The sequence below is a fragment of the Haliotis rubra genome, unplaced genomic scaffold (genome assembly GCF_003918875.1).
Source record: "Haliotis rubra isolate DU_JTF1 unplaced genomic scaffold, ASM391887v1 Scf70, whole genome shotgun sequence".
Classification (NCBI taxonomy): Eukaryota; Metazoa; Mollusca; class Gastropoda; order Lepetellida; family Haliotidae; genus Haliotis; species Haliotis rubra.
In genome coordinates this window covers 2,742,431-2,762,262 of record NW_025767413.1, presented here as the reverse complement: position 1 = coordinate 2,762,262, position 19,832 = coordinate 2,742,431, and the positions used below count along the sequence as shown (strand labels likewise).

Sequence of the window (19,832 nt, the reverse complement as noted above, 5' to 3'; positions counted from 1 at the left end):
ATAACGGCAATGCTAGTCAAATCGCCGCTTGTTAAAATGATTACGGCGTGGTAGAATAGGTGAAGAAGGGATTTAGTAAGTCATCTTTATCATATGTTCACAGGGAATGGATGTGTTCATGGACAATTGAAGCAAAGGAGACTGAAAAAAGTCAGAGTAACCGTCCTTGCCTGTGATAAATCAAGCTATGGGGACCACTTGGCGGTATTTGATGGTAAATCATCTTAATGTTCTTCGAGATGAGCTGAGACTTTCTCCCTCTATTGAAGCTCATAAAAGTTCTTTAAAAGATTCCTTTTTCGAAAATGTTACCAACTCCAATCAAATCTTCAGCTAATTCATTCCTTTATGCACTGAAAAATGTTTTGATCAATTGTATGTTAGCGCTTTAAGCATACAGTATGTATGAAATTCACTTAAATATATTTATTATTTATGATACTATTTGTGCTGAATCAGCTGAAGAAAGCATTATGAATTTGTTTCGATATGTTAAATCAGGAGCTGGCCCTCGTAATTATAGGATGGGAGATGTTTGTGCTGGGAAGAAAAAACTGGAAACGTTTACCAGTATAGGCAGATATATGAGGATTGAGTTTAACACAAGCAACAAGGGGATGTTCGAGCTGCGGTACACCAGTGGGAACTATCATGGTGAGTGAGTTGGTTGGTAGGTTGTTTATCCCCGCACTCAGCAATATTCCAGCTATATGGCGGCGGTCTGTAAATAATCGAGTCTGGACCAAACAATCCTGTGATTAACACAATGAGCATCGACCTTCTCAATTGGTACACGACCAAATCAATCAAATCAACTAAATCAGCAAGCTTGGCCACCCGATCCCGTTAGCCGCCTCTTAGGACAAACATGGGTTACTGAAGATCAATTCGAAACCGGATCTTCACAGGTATCACGGTCAGTGCTGCAGGATGAATTCAAAAGCAAAATAGTGGTAGTTTTCACAAATTAGATCCAACTTATTGCTCTTAAATATTAAATAATTAAACAGTCTGTTTGATTGGCATTTTAGACGTTGATGGATAATAGAAAAGTATAGTCGGTTCTGTGCTGTATTGCTTTACTCTTGCTTGACAACGGTATAAGAAGCTATACCGAAACGTCGCATCATAAGAAAGAAAGAAGTTGTTAGCTATAAAGTATTATACTTTTCAATTATACAGTCACACACCGTTGTATGCAATTGTCGAACATACAGTTGTCTCGATGCAGAAGCTTGGTCCCTGTCTATTCCTTCCGTAGTAACTATTTTGTGGTTGTGTGAAACCTGGGTAACTCGAGTAGTATTTACCTAGGTTGCTTTAACATCGACATAACAGTGTTTGTTGTTACATGTGATAAATTGTAACCATATTCTTTATATTCACAGTGCATCGTCATGAGGAAATATCCGATGATAATTACAGCAGAAGTGTCATATCCCCGCTCAGGCAGACCCGCCGCGAGAATATTAGGTAAAGACTAGTCATAAAGTAACAAAAATATCAAAATGAGGATTATAAATATAAACAAATATAAACTGTCAATGTGTGTTCGTGTTTGTACATGTCTCATGTGGCTATTATCGTAAACCCTTGTTACCACTTTGACCTTTTCCCCCATATATTTGGAGAATCTAAACTTTGTGTATGATTCAAGTGATAATGCCTATAACTTTGAATGTATTTACAATCCAGATTAAGAAGCCATGCCAGCTGTATATAAAATGCCAATTTGGTAACCATTATGTTATATCCGACTTTTTCAAAGTTTGAGTTTAAATGAATGTGTGTTGTGTGTGTGGACTGTCATAATACCTGCGGCTTACTTGCCTTCCTTCCGTCCAAAGGTACAATAATAATAATAATAATACTTTATTGCCACGACAAAGGAATTCCTTTTACAACAGTGAGACATACAGCATGGTTAAAACAAATTAGGCAAAGGACAACGATCACCTAAAACACACAGATAAACAGGACGAGAAGGATAACCAGTGTGTACTGTACGAGACTAGTAGTCAAATGCATTTAAAATTGTGGCTGGGTCTAACATTCATTTAATACTAAAAGAGTTTATTATGTATGTGTGTGTTGTTGGTTGCTTGGTTGTTGTTTAACGCCACACTCAGCAATATTTCAGCTTTCTGGCGATGGTCTGTAAATAATCGAGTCTGGACCAGACAATCCAGTGATCAATAGCATGAGCATCGACATTCGCAATTGGGATACGATGACATGTATCAACCAAGTCAGCGAGCCTGACCACTCGATCCCGTTAGTCGCATCTTACGACAGAGAAATTAAATCTAACCCGAATCTTTAGGGATGGTAATATGTGTGTGTGCGCATGTGCGTGTGCGTATGTGTCTCGTAAATGTCATTTACGTGTATAATTATACATGTATTGTTACACTTTATGGTATGATTATATTTCAGTCTTCTTAATCTCAAACACCTATTTATATGTACTATTTGAACTGCATAACAATATGGTACTCATTTCAATTTCAGAAATGTTGACTTGTCTTGGAGATTACGTACCACAGCAACGAGCATTGATCTCAGTATGAATTTGTCCAGCTTCCAGAACTCTGAGGGATGTGTAACAGACTATATTGAAGTGTTTGATGGTAGGTAATCTTTTTACACATTTTGGCGTGTAGTTCTCTTATGTTTTGATAATATATATGTTGCTACATAAACATAGGACAGGTGAGGATCTGTGTTAGAATTGATCTTCAGTAACGCATGTTTGTCGTAAGAGGCGACTAGCGGGATCGGGTGGTCAGGCTCGCTGACTTGATTGACACAGGTCATCGTATCCTAATTGCGTAGATCGATGCTCATGCTGTTGACCACTGGATTGTCTGGTCCAATAGCTGGAATATTGCTGAGTGCGGTGTAAAACTAAACTCACTCACTCACTCACTTACACAAACATAGAATAATATTGCATTTTTTATGACTGTATATATACTTGACAACTGTTTCTGCCTGATACTCAATGTAGTGTAGTAGTTACACAGAAGGTCCTGGTTCGATCCCAAAGTGGGTATAGATAGTGTCGTTTATGTGTTCCCTGCAGTGGATTGTTTGAATAGTCACGTCATACTAGTAATAACTATTTTGAGAAATAACGCTGCCAAGCAATTCAGTTTTGTATAATGATGCAAATATACATGATATAAGCAGGGTTGTTTTATATGCCCTAGGTTACCATGTTTCCGATCCGTCTCTTGGAAAGTGGTGCCGAGGTGAAGATGTCTCTGTATCCAGCTCTGGGAAGTACCTGTACGTCAAGTTTCACTCTGATGTCAATTCTCCTGGGTCTACATTTGAGATAGCATACGGCTTTCTCATCATATGTGGTAAGTGCATTGAATCATACCATTTCACAACATGCTTAAAGATTCAAAATGGTATCATTGCATTATTTTAGTAACATAAATGATATTTTCTTTGTTTATATCTACACACTGCACCGCTATTTTTTGTTTTGAGTCATGTGGTGATTCTCTTCTGTTTTGGGCATGTACGTTAAGATTTCATATGCAACTCTTTTTATTGTCAGAAAATCGGGATTTAAGGCATTTTGATGTCTACCGAAACAAATGATGCGCTTAATGTTTTATATAATATAATATAACTATGCTAAAAGTGAAAGATAAAGAGCCAAAAACGTTCCATCACAGAGGACGCTTTAAGTGTGTGGTCTCGTTATCCAAAAGATAATTGGTCCCATAAAAGGTGCAGTTCAGCCACGCACAAATGTTGTAAAATTCCATTGATTTCCTGAATAGGATTCATTGTCGTTGTGTAAAGTGAAATTTGCTTTGTCTTGTAATGGAATGTTAACGTTAAGGGAAGTTTAGAATACATGTATAAATAGATGCACCATGTTTTCAGGCCTACCACCCATAGTCAACCGTCACCCGATTATGTTTGGGGTCATCGCCGGTGTTCTGACACTGGCTGTCCTCATCCTTGTCTGTGTGTGCGTTCTTCGTAGCCGGAAGAGACGCCGAAGTCAGGCTTCAGCTGAAAAGGGCAACGCGAAAGGCGCTGACAAAGCCTCCGAGTTGAAAGGGCCATGTGTTTCAGCAGGTTCACCTGGGTTGCCACCATCCTACGACCACGCCGTTGCCTCCGGTCCTCCCACTTACCAAAGTCTGGGTCTTAATCCCGATGACAAGGTTGTCGTATAAGTCGATAAGTTACAACATCTGGGTTCCAATCAACAAAGCGTTCGTTACGTTACGACCTATCGTAACTCCTTACTATATCACCGGCTTAAGACTGGCGTAGTGCTACGAACGCTTAAGTACACCCTTGTACAAACCTGATAGGAAAGCCCGAAAGACAGGTATGAACCCAGATGAAATATTGTGGCAAAACCCTTCGCCTCATGAAAATTTTTTCAACTTTATGTAAAATATTTTTCACCCGACTATTAATATATTTTTTCCTTGTATTTAGATGGTGGTTATTTGGTTCCATTTGTTTAAATGTATCTTTCCCTCAAGATTTAATAACATTGAGAAACATGTTTTCCTTATTGGCTGTAACCAGTATATGTAAATATTGCTTGCTAGTACTCTGAATAACGACCTTCAAAATGATATTATCATTATATCAACTTGACTTGACAATTAAAAGATATTTATAACATATTTGTTGAACATATATTCTAATGTAATTATTACCAGCTGTTCACCTTGTATTTCCAATTATATTTCTGAATAGGGTTTATTAATAGGCGCCACACGTGAACATATCAACTTTGTCAGACCACTCGCTGAAATATACATGTTATTTGACAACATTAACAAAATATCCTCTATATAATCACAAATGACAATTATTTTATTGAATATGCAAACAGAAAAAACAACAACTTTCAGCTACATTAAATGCCAAAGCAGATACTCGTAAACTCGCTCGTTCACACGAGTTTGCACAACGTTTGACATCGTTCATTTTTCAGTGCAAACACACAAAGTGACATTCAATTCTTATAATTTCGCACTTTGATGTTTACACATACGTATTTTACCCACTTCTACTTGATCATTGTTTACAGTGATGTGTTTTAATACCTGTAAAATGTTGTAATGTCATTCTGTTCAAGACCGTATTGTAGCGATGTTTGTATACTTGGCGATTTTTTTACACATGAATCCCAACCCTTGAAGAAATAGTTCTCAAAGTATTCCATAAAAATATTACAACCAATTCGCCAATAGGTTTGAGACTGCTTTAATAAGCATAACATCAATGAAATTATCAAACAGAAACAAATATCAATAACAATATCATTTTAACAAACTGTCATTGTACCTATAAAACTATGACGGATTCGTTTGACCGCGTAATAATACATTGAGCGACTTCGAAGTTGTGCGGCGTGGCGAATGGGAAGCAGTTTCGTTGGTGTATTCTATTTACTTGTGATTGTTTATTGTGAAATTTAATGAGCAGTTTTTAAACAGATCACGGGGCAGAACCCGCAAAACCGCGAGAGATTAAACTCTTATGATAAGGAACAATGCTCGGCAATTGGAAATCCACGTGAAGAAGTGACATTGCCAATATTGGGGTGACTTGAAACAGGATCGCTCGCTAAATCACCAAATGCAGCACGATCATTGGGGGTCCTTGAAACCGTAGCGGAAATTTGAAAAATAGGTCGCACTGGCTGGGACTTGTTGTGGGACGCGTTGTCGGTCAGATTTTGCAAAACTGGGCTCTTTTGGCGCTTTTTGTTACGTACAAAAACAAGTAAGTGATATGTATAAATTGAAAGGAGTGTGAATGCAAATGATTTATTTTGTTTACGTCAAGCTGGACAGCGAGTATCCTGGGGAAAACCCGGAAAGTAGTTCCGGCAAAAGTTCACATGACCCAGATCGGCTCGAAAACGTTCACACACGTATGAACGATGTTTACACACGTATGAACGATTTGAAGGGTTCAAGGGAAATGAACCTTGAAGTTAAGATCACATGACCGCTCTCTCAACCAACGTTCGGGAATCTGTGTAAACTTCAAAGCACGAAATTATTCAAAATTGACTTCAAAATATTTACAAATTGAACATACCTGTAACCTGGCTGTCATAAATGAATTCGCTGAAGAAATATGAATGACCAAAAAAATAGTCAGACTAAAATATCCCCAAGGATGGGAAATATACTCATGCCAATAATGGTTGTCACCCCCTTCAATTTTTTTATTGGAGAGGATGTGTGGGGTAGGGTTGTGGGGTGAGTGGGGGTTGGGGTGGGGAGGGGATGACAACCATTATTGGCATGAGTATATAAGCCCAATGTTAAAGATTAAAGTTGATTAGTTGCAAAGAGATATAATATTATTTCCTTGTCGACGTAATATAATATGAGACATATGTGATGTGCGGAGTGAAAGTGTCTTATATGCAATGATTGTGTTCTCTACTACAAACAAATATTATAACTGTTTATACTTATGTTGTAGACCGCACAGTTCATGATATATGAAGGTATACACACTACCGTTGACACTATCACTCTCTAGTAATTTCTAGCTGGTATACCTGTTCAACTATCCCGTTCATGCTCTACCAGGACAGTTTCGTCGTTGAACTATCGCAGTATAGGTCTTTCAATGGCATTTAGAAGTGATACACATGAGGAAGAGTTTTTTATATTATGAGGAACACAACGTTTATGTTTGTGTTAGTGCCACCAATAATGTATAAATAGAGTTGCATTATTCACAATTAGTAGATTCCGTTACGTCTAATCAGATTTCGCCAATTGTTTCATCATTTTTAGTTTCCCCACTTTATGATGTAAAGCAGATTATGAAAGCTTTCCGTTTTTGTGCATAAATGAAAATAATAACACAACAACATACTGAATAATGCAAAAGATTTATTTCTTCTGTCTACATAGTAACGAAGCTTACATTGATGTCTTTTAAACTTAATATCTGTCATTCAAGAATACATAACTTGTTGCACTTTGTTGGGACTTCTCCGCTGTCGATCAGATTTAAATAATCTTGAGAATCTGCGTTTAAAAGAGACGAGTGCACCTGGGGCTGTAAGGCGTCTTGGTTTGGAAGGTACAGAACAGGCTTTGATCACGACACTTGTAAAAATGTCAGAAATGTTTGAGTCGTCTCTCGCCGAGATTTCCATGTAATCGTCTTGCCAAACTGACGTTACCATGCTGTGGGCTTTTTTCTTCGACATAAAGCGAGATGTTGTCGTTACGTCTGCCTTGTTGCCGACCACTAAGACAGGAACACCTGTTGGCTTCTGTTGAGCAATCAAGTTTCTAAGTAAAGTCACTGTCTCAAAGGATACCGCATCTTCAACCGAATAGACCAGTACAAATGCATCAGCGTTGACGATGGCCAGCTCTCGTAAATAAGAGAAACAATACCCTCCAGGAGTGTCGAAAATATCAAGGACGACGTGTCGGCCATCTACGTCCATATCTTTGGTATAACGTTCTTGCACAGTTGGCCAGTAGCATTTCGGAGAGGTACCATTGATGAATTTGTTGATGATGTCACTCTTACCTACAGAAGAAGCTCCCATCACAGCGAGTTTGAAAGAGTTGTCTGTCCCCGGATTTGACGACGAGAAAGTGGAAGACCCGCCTAAATATATAGGACGTGTAAATGGCGGCATCTTGAGAGGTAGCACAACCTAGTTTATGTGCTGAGAGTTAAATGTGCTGTCTGGACAGCAATTGAACAACTTTGAGATCAACGTCTGTGTGAGTTCTGGCCTTGCGCTGACATCTTTGCTAACGTATCGAGGTTATCAAAGATATAAGCTGTACCTTGTTCCCTATACCTGGGTCAACAGTTATGTTTGCTGTGCACTTCTATTGCCAGAAAAAACACAAATAAGAAATATGTTAAACTATTTAGAGTGCACCTTTCGCCTATAGAGGTATCTCTTCATCGCATGTCATCTGGCTAACACTTGTTAGCCGTGGACGTATGTATTTATGTTTTACCTTCAGTAAATTATCAATGTTCAACAAAATGTACAAATGTGTAACTGGTGTAGAGAATGTGTTACTGGGTATTGGAAAATGGCGGTAAATGTTAATAATTCATTATGCATGCACGTTTAACGGGAAGGAATAGTTCAACATGCACACACATACGCACACACACACACACACACACACACACACACACACACACACACACACACACACACACACACACACACACCGCACCATTAATAGCGCATGTTTGATAAACATCTATGATAAATCTATCATGACCTGATTTGAAGATCACCGTAACTAGGAAGGCTGAGTGATTTATGTGTACAAACCTGGTGTGGGGTTGATCACTGGACACATCTAAGGATTACCTCTATTATCAGCATTGTAACTAAACAGGCATTGTATGTTGGAATATTCACCACAAATACCGGTAGCACGAAGGTAATTGTCCTTTAGTAATACATCGTGTTGACAAGCTATCAAAACCCATTTTTTGCTGTTTGAATACGTATGTTAAAACAAGACATTTAACTGTAGCTAGTTACAATTTCTTGTCTTGTACTGTGGTAGCAAAAGAATCACGTGCCTTTCATGATGTAATGACGTCTAGGTGTACAGCAGTTTGACATGGAAAGAAATGCGAAGCTTTCTTTTTGACCCCGAACGTAGCGAGACGATATCAAGATATCAGGTCGGTCTCGACAGGATGACGGCTGATAACATCTTGGTCCACACCGTCACAGTAGTTTCAGTTTTATTTTACTTCATCGTGACAAAGGTACTTTTTGCCTGTTTTACGGTATGTATTTACTTAATACAAGGGTTTCACGATAGCCGCCAACCCATCATCGTGCATATGCTATGAATCATCGTATACCGTTGTTTTCCGATCTGACCTACAAATCAACCGTCTTATCAGTATGTAAACATTGCCCAACCCGGTTGTCTTGAGAAGTAGGGTTTTTTTTAATAATATTGTTATTTATGGTTTTCTGAAGGGAGTTCTGAGGAGTGGTATTTTCACCTGCATTAGTGCGTGGATAATTTGAAACTTAGGTTTGAAAGACGGTCTGGATTGTTTAAATTAAAAATCGCATTTATGAAATGACGAGTTACACGTTTATAATGCATAGTTACAGTACGTTTATTATTTTGACACAAATGTCACATTTCACCAATAAGATGAAACTGTTAATGTAAACGTCATGTAATTTATATTTAGCAATATGTAATGAAGATTGGTGTTGTGACGCTTTATTGATCATACTCTTGGTCTACTCAGTGAAGATTATTATTACGTTTGTATCGGAAAAGTTTCATTGTATAGTGATTGAATGCTAACAATATGAAGACTGGAACCTGTTTTCACCTCCAGGTGAACGTAATGTGTACACGATTTTTAAAGTGGTACACATTATTTTGTGCATGAGTGAATGCTATTGTACGAAGCATACAACCAAGTCAATATACAACGTTATATACTTCATTACATGCGTGACTGAAAGTTACATTTAACATTATGTCAAAGACATTTCAAATCTTACTCTTGGTCTACTCAATGAAGATATATCGCTTACGTTTGTATGGGAAAAGTTTCATTATATAGTGATAGAATCCTAGCACTATGTATAATGAGGTTGAAACCCGTGTTCACCTCCAGGTGAAAGTAATATGTACGTGATTGTTATAGTGGTACATATTATTTTGAACATGAGTGAACGTTATTATACGAAACATACAACCTGATCATAATATGTATCCAGTCATGTTTGAGCAATATTCAATTTTACACTTTTCAAAAGAATATTGGACTCATGTAGCTGCGGCCAAAACAATACAAATATACTATTTCTTCCAAAACGTCAGCGGCAATTTTAACTTTCCCCCTAGTTTTTAGAAGCGTTTGAAGAAATATTCGTCAAAGCGTTACCATAAACACATGCGCAGCAAAATACACGTGCATGTGGTATCGATTACTATAAAAGGCAAACGTTGTGTTTAATTTTGGCTTTCGTTTTGCCTGGAAAAGAGGAAATCATCATGCCACGACTGAGTCGAAACATCGCCATAGGCCGCATTGAAGCTGGGGAGTCACGGTCTGCAGTTGCCCGACATTTCAACGTTCATCAGAGCACCAGATCTCGCCATGGGGATCGTTTCCTGCCAATTCCGCCCAAAGTTACCACCCAAGCCCAAGAACGCTACATTCGGGCTGATCACGTGCGTCTGCGTCTTGCCACAAGTGTAGAGACTGCACACCGCATCCCTAGGTTGAGAAGAATTTGCAACCAGTTGTCGACCCTGTTTTGAGAGACTTCCATATGCGCAATCACTTGCGGTGGTGTCGTAGAGTCCGGAACTGGAACCTTGGAAACTGGAGTCGAGTCTGGTTAAGTGATGAATCAAGATTTCTTCAGCAGCGTGGTTACCGTCGGAGAAATGAACCTTTGCTCCTAATTGCATTCGACAGGTCGAAAAATTCGGTGGAATAGGTGTCATGGTGTGGGGTGCGATATCAAGCACATAAATATCTCAATTAGTGGTGGTTCAGATGAATTTGACAGCAAATCAACGAAGTACTTGCACGTCACATGCTTCCGATTATGGACCGACAGGGGGAGTCGTTCCAGCATGACAAAGCTACTTCACATACAGCACGCGTCACGGTATGCTACCTTGCCAATTCTAACATCAGTGTCTTGCTATGGCCTTCCCGACCACCAAATCTAGAACACCTATGGGATGAACTCGGTCGGCGGGTAAGTCAGCGTCAAAACACGCCTCAGACACTTCCACATCTGGCCATCGTTTGCAGGAAGAGTGGGGAAGACTGATCAAGTCTGTGCTGAGACGGTGCCGGTGGCAATACAAAGTACTGCTGCCATTGTATTCAAGGTACACAATAGCCTGTTTACCAATGACATTTAATAACGAATAATATTGTGGACTCAACTTTGACACCATCTTGTGGACTCAAGTAACAGATACCCAACACCTGTTGTGTTGGCAAACTCTTTTCTATATACATGTGGATTTTTCAACTTTAAGGTCACATGCAACCAAAAATCAAACATAATAAAAACACAATTATCACTTATTCATGACATATAATATACATTGCTGGTTATGAAAAAACATATAAACAAAATTATAAGCGTACAATCGCAAATCAAAAGTGCAATATTGTGTACTTCGGTTTACTTCCCAAGAAACGAAGCAGCCGGGATACCGAACCCAGTCAGAGCGGGTGGGTGTGCACTCAAGTGTAACGGCTGGTTCATTTGCAGATGCCCTCACGGGTCATTGTGTGTGTATATATATAGAGATGTTGGGTTTTGTAAATACATGCTCATTTTTGTGTATAACATTTTGCAATCAACAGACATCATAACATGTCATGTGTTCAAGTATCACACCTGCCTGTCTGTGTAATTACATAATGTGACAGAGACCGAACTCGGGCCATAAATCAATGCATTTTGTTTATGGTGTACAGCCTGATTGGTGTTAAGTTCAAATTGCATGTGGTCAGTGATAGCAGCTGTGTATTGAATATTGTCATTAGCAGACAGGCAGGCAGACACACAGGTGTCAATAAAACAAGACATTGAGTTTAGTCTGTGACAACGACATATCTATATCACAGTTGGAAATTCTGTCAACGCTAAATAATGGCATTGCTTTTAAGTATCGAACTGAGAAAGTGACTCGGTAAGAAGAACGTGTGGTGAAATAGACAAATGAAATTATATAAACAGTTAATTTACTGTCATAACATATAAAAAGCAAGCGCCTGTGAGATATCAACAAAACATTAGAAAAATAGCTCACACCAAAGCCTTCACCGAGTATTCACCGGACAACCGCTTCCAAGCTGCGCGAACCTACTTCACTGCGCACGTGCTATAAGCGCAGCCCAGCTGTTGAAACCCGTTTTCCCCAGAAAAGTCGGGGGAAAATTAGTGAAACGTTTGAACTCCGATTTCGCGCGTTTTTTTCATCGCGTTATTTTTCAACTTTAGAAGTTGAATTTGCATTTTTGACGATTTGTTTCGGTAAGTCCATACCGAAAGGTATCAGAATCTGCAAAGTTGTGTTTTACGTTGCATGTGACCTTTAATGATTCAATTATTCATTGTGTTGTGACATTCGCAAAAACAAACGCTCTAATTAAATCTGTTTATATTGTAATTTCAAGCGCAGGCATAAACATATGTTCGTACTCCAGTCCGGTCCGTTTCGTTCCAACTTGGGTAAACGAAAAATTACCAAACGTGCTTTATGTTCTGAAAAGATGGTTTGGGGTTAAAACATTGTTTGGTCTGTGGACTTGTTGAAGTTAATATACCTGTCGCATGCAAAAAACCCAAGCCTCCTGGAAATTCACAAGGTCACGCCTTAGATCTCAGAGTCCATCTTTGCACCGCGACAAAGGGTGCCGTACGTCACTGATTCTCCCTTGACGTTGCCCTTAGGTCTGTCGTAGCTCTGAGGTGTGGTACACACGTTGTCAGGAGTTGAGACTTCCTTGTCGTCGTTACAATGGTTGTCGTAGGTGACTGATCTGTCTTCGACGTTACCGTTGGGAAGCGTGGCATCACGTTGTTGACAGAGAGTTATTTACTCAGTTTGCTGGAACACGGGATGATTATTGGTATCGGGTGTGTCAGGGTCTTCTATTACTTCCTTGTCATTCCCTGGTGACTTAGCCGGCCCGTAAACAACATTGGAGAAGGATGGCTTTGTTACTGAAATTGCAGAACTACCGGCTTCTCTCTGACGTGTGATCTGTGGGTTCTGGTAAGGAGACATTTTCTTTCTACGATAGATTCTCCACCCAATGAGAGCACCTGCTACGGCCGAAACCAACAACACAACACCGAAGACCGAACCTACAATAGTCCCAGTTTGGCTGGAAGTGGATGCTGTCTGTGAAGCTGAAACAACAGATACCACTAAATAATACATTATTATGATTTACAAAGTAATTTTAGCTCCCTTTTTAAGGAATAGTCTATCATTTTTTGTGTTAAAATCTAGATTTTACTGCAAATGACGGACGAGATTTTCCACGTTTTTTGTTTACTTGTTATGTCTCGCAGTTTTAGTTGTACCCAGTGTTACCTCACAACCCCTCTTATGATTGCTTGTCAGCAACCTATGCTTGTCGTAAGAGACGACTAACGGGATCGGGTGGTCAGGCTCGCTTACTTGGTTGACACATGTCATCGGTTCCCAGTTGCATAGATCTCTGTTCATGCTGTTGATAACTGGATTGTCTGGTCCAGACTCGATTATTTACAGACCGCCACCATATAGCTGGGATATTGCTGAGTACGGCGTAAAACTAAACTCACTCACTCACTATGATTGCTTGTAAGTCAGACACGTCAGTATATGTCAGCGTGAACTCAAATAGTCACAGTGGTACATAAGTTTTGGTGTTGAAGGACCCACGCTGTCTATACCTGGAATCCACGGCCACCTTGTTGTTGTTTCATGAGAACATGTGTCTGGATATCTGTAAGTCAGAGAGAAGATCGTGTTGCTTCCACTTGGGAGGCTGGTAGCGTTGAAGCGTAGAGCCATGCACGATGCTGTACGGAACGTGTTGTTCCTTCCATAACACCAAGATCCTAAGTATCTGTAGTAGTTGCGAGGTTCACCTTTAGTTTGAAATGGAAAGTTTATGTGGTATAATGATTACGCAAAAGACACACCAAGCAAACCCGAAAATATACTAATAATATCAGGTCACTGTGTTTTTGGTGAAATTTCAAGTTAGTGTCCCTAGTAATTGGACGAATACAGTTATTAGGCAAAACGTGGTTTAGTTATCATACGAACAATAGTAACTATAGTCAGTTTGCAGTGAAAAACGTACCGATGAAATTCACAAAAAAGTAAATCAAATAAAGTGAAATTAAGATTCATAACTTTACCTTGCCAATTGAACATTAAAATTTCAGAAGTTTATTCAACTTACGATAAAAATTGTTTAACAAACGATCATAGTTTCAAATCGCTATTATTGGTTTGTAAAAAAAGGGGGTATGCACATTAAATAAAACCCCGAGAACAAGAAGGGTTGGTGTCTACGGTAGTCTAAGTTAACGCTCATCACGCACCGCACGTGCATGTGTTTCACCGTTCCAACTTCTGCGCGTCCCCCTTGTAATACAAACCAATCATAGCGATATGAAATTATGATCGTTTTGTTAAACAACTTTTATCCTAAGTTGAATAAAATTTTGAGATTTAAATGTTCAGTTGGCAAGGTAAAATTATGAGGATCCGCAATCTTAATTTTACTTTATTTGATTTACATTTTTGTTTAAAGTGAAATTCATCGGTACGTTTTCACTGCAAACGGACTATAGACAAATAGAAGTAATTTTCACATCACACATATACGCGAACAATGTACGTTTAGCACATGTCGAAGGCAATTGCTTGCTTTTAACAAACAACAGATTGAGCACATTATTGCAATGAGTGTTAACTTACAATCGTATACTCTGATGACTCCACGCGAACAACTCAAGTTTGGATTGTTCTCAATTTCAACATAAACACCTCTTTTCCAGCTTGACCAGATCCTCCATTCCCGCGTCAATCTGTTAATAAAAAGTGTCTTCACAGAGTTGTTTCTGATGTTGAGTAATTACATAACGTCAACACAAAAACACATCAAAAAGTCATCCGCCGAAACTGATTCTGTTGGGGATGAAATGCAAAATACTGTGGCTGGTTGGTTTGTTCCTTATCGCGGCTGTCTGTGAATTATCGAGTCTGGACCAGACAATCCAGTAATCAATAGCATGAGCTGCGATCTACACAATTGGGATACGATGACATGTATCAACCAAGTCATCGAGTCTAACCACCCGATCCTTTAGTCGCCTTTACGACAAGCATGGGTTACTGAAGATCAATTAATTCTACCCCGGATCTTCACGAGTCCATAACACTGAGGACAGATAACTGAAAATCACTAATGACACTATAGGTTTAAGAAAAACCCGTTGAGTATAAGCATGACAGACTAAGGGATATAAATGATTTCAATACGTTTGTGTTTTCGAAGTAAAAAGTATATATCGTGCACTCTTTGTAAGTTAAAAGTGTCTCTAAGCAAATTGCGCTTTACATCACATATTGCTTAATTAATTATCAATTATCAACATTCATGAAACTGTACAAAATAATATGAAATCACTGACATTGTTCAGCGGTATAAGCATCTGCCTTTCTATTGCTTCGATAGCTAATCAAATGGCAAGGAACCACTTGTTACATGTGTACTGCATAACAGCATGGAGGCCAGGGGCATAATTTCTGAAAAACTGAAGAATTCAATACTAATGGTGACCACTGCAATTAATAAACAGTAGTGAAACTTTAGAGCGTTTTGAAAACAAATAGTTGTTTCCCTTCATCGAATTTTCCTTAAATTAAACGCCATGGTTACTTCGTCAAGTCATGACATACCTCTCATAATATGGATACACTGTGAAGAACTCCCCCTTTGTTGCTGTAAAGGTCCTCGGAAAGGTCGCGGCATAAAGAAAAGTGCGGCACAACCACCATGCTGCATTTGTGAAGCAAACATACGTTGATTTTATAAAATACGAAAAGAAAATCAGGGAGAGAGTTTTTTATGGATGTCAACTTCTTTATTATAAGGAGCAGAACGATTCAGAGTATATCCTTACTCCTTGATCTGGTGAATGGTGAACACATTCACCAGATGAAGGAGTAGGGACATACTCCGAAAGATTGTGTTCCTCAAAATACAGAAAGTTGACATCCATCAAAACTGTCTTCTAAATGCCATTCAATAAAACCTAACGAAAATCATCATGATTCTAAGCGGAAGAATAATTGTCTTCAAGGTTTATAAAAAAAATGATTTGTTTAGAAAAAAAATATCTTCATACTTGTTTGACAGCCGAGTCAAGGCAGCGTTCTGACACATGTTTATTTGCATATTGCACTAACATGCCTCACGTCTATTTAGATTTAAGGCAGTTTAAGCTTCGTATAAAAGATGCCTGGTATATACTTAAGATATGTCTTAGGGATTATACATACCGTCCTTAGATGAAGGTGAATAATTTGTCTGGTTGTAGATCTGTGAAATAAAATCACAATGTGGGATATCGGACGTTTGCCTTAAAACTGCGTGGTAGTCGATAGTGAAAGAACCATCGGTAACACTGCTGGCGTTGTACCAGATCGCCAAACTGCTCCCCAATGACCGGAAAGAAGGTGTAGAGTTCTCGCACCATGAAGTTCGCAGGTGAGGTCCTTATAGGAAAACACAATGTGGCGTTAATCATAAGATGTCCATGGACGGTATTATCCATAAGGGTACAAAGCCCGAGGTTAATATCTTTCAGGTATCTTCATATCTTCATTTCAACGACTTTATTGAGTGTTCAGTTAAAGCCATATGTAATCACATTTCTGCATTGAGGAGAACAATGTCGAATGACGTCTTCCGTTATTCATGACGTTAGAAAATGATTACATCATGTTATCTTTAAAGGAAATTGACTTTAGTTAAGAGTCACTATATGGTTGGCGCTTGATACGATTTTTGTATTTTATCTCTTAAAAGGCGATGATTAATACACATGTAGATAATTGATGCTTTCGAAACACGGAGTTACGGATTATCTGAAGCTGTTGGTATTGTTTAAAACACGTGTTCTCATGTGTACGTTCAAAACTTTTTCATACTGATGATGTTTACAATTTGGTCTTGACTTGTCCAATTCTTTGGCATTGAGTAAATAATTCTTTATATTGTCTGGAAATAAGGAAAGTCTGTGCCACTGACGTCAGGTTTGACGACAACAATCTAACTTCTACAATTTATCGTAATAGGATACGGAGGAACAATCGATTAAGCCGGCCGCAATATGTTGGAATATTGCTCAGTTCGGCTTTAACAACAAAATAATGTGTACTACTCAAAACAAAAAAAAGACATGGCCAGTACGTTTCCATGTAATATTTCGAAAATGACTCATAAGTGTGTGTTTAATCAGTACACCTATGGTGACAGTTTCCTCCAACCATTTTCGAGTTTGAATCTGGTCGCCAAAACGCAACCAAATCTGTGTTTCTCAATACATGCTTTCTTTTGCATGTACAATCCGTGCAACTTTTACAATAAAAACAAGGGGGTCTGATTGTTTTAGCGGTAGTTGACAAACGTAAATCTTGAAGTGAAGTCATGCCTAGACATACCGAGGCTCAGCGCAACAATGCGATCGGTCATTTGGAAGATGGTGAGTCGCAGTCAGGGGTTGCAAGGTAATTCAATGTGTCCCAAGTACCATAGAAAGGCTTTAGCACCAGCAGCATGGAACGGAACAGGTTCACGACCGCATCCTCTACAACATCTGTAGTGCCAGGACTCCGAACACCATCGGCAACAACGAAGTGTCGAAACCATCTGTAATGGTGAATGGTGATTACAAAGGTGGAGAACTGTTGCGTTCAGTGATGAGTCGCGGTATATGCTCCGGCATCCTGACGGGAGACCGCGTGTGTACAGACGTTATGAGCAGTGTGCTCCAAAATGCGTACAGGAAGTGGACAGATTTGGTGGCGGGAGTGTTATGGTTTGGACAGACATTTCATACAGTGGAAGAACCGATCGTATTCACGTCCAAGACAATCTTACAGCTTGACTTTACTGTGGTGAAATCATCAGGCTTCATGTCAATCCATTAGTGAACCGTCAGAACATCATGTTCCAACATGACAATGCTCGACCGCATACAGCAAGATTTTCTTGCTCAGCACAACGTTCAAGAGATGTTCTTGCTCAGCTCAACGTTCAGGTTCTTGAATGGCCCTCCCGATCACCAGATCTGAACCAGGTCTATGGGACGCCGATGCCAGGCAACCATTGGTGCTAATGGTGGTAACACAAGATATTGACTGCTCTGTGACATTGACCTTTCTGCAAATGTCATTTGTCACGTCCCACCTCTACTTCCATTGGACAATACATGTTCAACAGTGTTTTCTTTATCACTGTGCTGCATCACTAAAATTACATGCATGATTATTTGACTATTTTCAGCTATGCGTTTCTATTTTGAGTAGTATATAAACCAAACCACATGCCAGTCTTGTATATGTTCAGGCAGACAGAATTTCTGTCAATTCTGATTTTTTTTTCTAAAAAAACATATTAATTTAGCCACGAACCTTCGAAAACTTGGACACCGTGACTAAAGCAAGGCGAAGGCAGCAGCGATCGACGAACTTCTACCTGCACTTCCTTATCTGCACTTGTCAATAGTGTTATGCTACACAATCTGTGCCAGAAATGATAAAGGTTTGTCGCGTAAACAATTTTGATACAGCAGCAGCAACAGTAGTTGTAGCAGCAGTAGGAGTAGTAGATGCTGTAGCAGCAGGAGCATTTTGATCTGTTTGCCAGGGTGTAACCTTCAACAACAGCATCAGAAAAGTCGTCATTTAGTTGAGTAGTAGTGGTAGTAGTCGTCGTCGTCGTAGTAGTAGTAGTAGTGGTAGTGGTAGTAGCAGTAGTAGTAGAAGTAGTAGTAGAAGTAGTAGTAGTCGTCGTCGTCGTCGTCGTCGTAGTAGTAGTAGTAGTAGTGGTAGTGGTAGTAGCAGTAGTAGTAGTAGTAGTAGTAGTCGTCGTCGTCGTCGTCGTAGTAGTAGTAGTAGTAGTAGTAGTAGTAGTAGTAGTAGTAACAGTAGTAGAAGGAGGAGGAGAGGTGGAGTAGTAGAAGTGGAAAGAGGAACAGGAAGTAATAAGTTTGTGGCCTTCTTGAAATGTTTCAAATTTAGTTTCTTTTCTTGTTGAGTAAATGTGAGACATTACTTTATGTTAACCACGTGTAAACTTCCCAAGCCCACACTAAACAGACATAAAAAATATGGATGTTTTTAATATTTTATGTGCTCAGTTGTCTCATCATAACACTACCAACCAAATAATCATGAATAATTATGTTTCACATATAATATGTCTGTCAATAAATTATGAAATAGAAGTGTTACCTTTCGTTTTGTCCGAAGGCCGGTATATCGTTGATGGAAGAGGTGTTTACATTCACTGTTAGTGTTCGAGGCTCGAGATCAGCGTAAAACAAGGAGTAACAACTGCTGATGGGCTCGACTGTATGAACATGAATAAGTTATTGTTAATGAAGCATACAAAAACATGCAGATCAAACAACCATTATCGTTTCAAGAAAAATAATTTAGTCGTAGCGAATTCTTACAGCAAATATCAAACATAAAGGATCCTGGTTTGGAATATATGAACCTTCACATGTGTAGCTCTCGGCAAATATACAAGGCATAGTACAAAAGATATTACAATAAGTTGGGATAAGATATATGGATGAACAACTGGAGTAAAGTGTGTGTAGGTTCTCCCACCGTTGTCAAGCTATACATGAAGCTATATGTCACATCACTGAACTCACACTGCTTCCTCCTTTACAAGTGTAAGATTGGAGTAAAGTGTGACTATGGAGCCAGTGGTGTACCGAGCAGTGATCAGGTTTTCATATTTGAAAGTTCGCACGCCAAAGGCGACCTTTTTCATGAAATGAAAGAAACTTGAGGGGATGATGCCCCATCATATGATGTTGTAAAACACTGGCATCGCCAGTTCAAGTGTGGCCGAAATTCTGTTAAAACGGTTCCCATTCCTGGGCGTCCCCATTCTGCCATTGATGAAGACACCATCCAGCAAGTGGAGGCTGCCATTTTAGAAGACCGACGTATAACTGTTCGCCAGTTAGCCCAAAATGTGAAGAT

At 39.2% G+C, this 19,832-nt stretch overlaps 2 protein-coding genes and 1 long non-coding RNA gene across 3 annotated transcripts in view; 1 reads left to right on the top strand and 2 right to left on the bottom strand.

The window, feature by feature from the left end:
* The window catches only part of LOC124258784 (bone morphogenetic protein 1-like), an 88,343-nt gene that overhangs the window by 2,437 nt on the left and 66,074 nt on the right, over nt 1-19,832 (top strand). The window lies entirely within an intron of this gene.
* Nucleotides 6,819-8,130, bottom strand: LOC124258789 (ras-related protein Rap-2c-like). The gene has a single exon (XM_046692884.1). It carries the CDS (start codon nt 7,676-7,678, stop codon nt 6,977-6,979), a length of 702 nt encoding a protein of 233 aa, XP_046548840.1. The 5' UTR covers nt 7,679-8,130; the 3' UTR covers nt 6,819-6,976.
* LOC124258794 lies at nt 12,196-15,604 on the bottom strand. Its single transcript, XR_006893682.1, has 4 exons — nt 15,504-15,604; nt 14,520-14,629; nt 13,481-13,678; nt 12,196-12,949 (listed from the first exon to the last, which is right to left on the bottom strand). It is a non-coding gene; the product is annotated as an uncharacterized LOC124258794 (long non-coding RNA).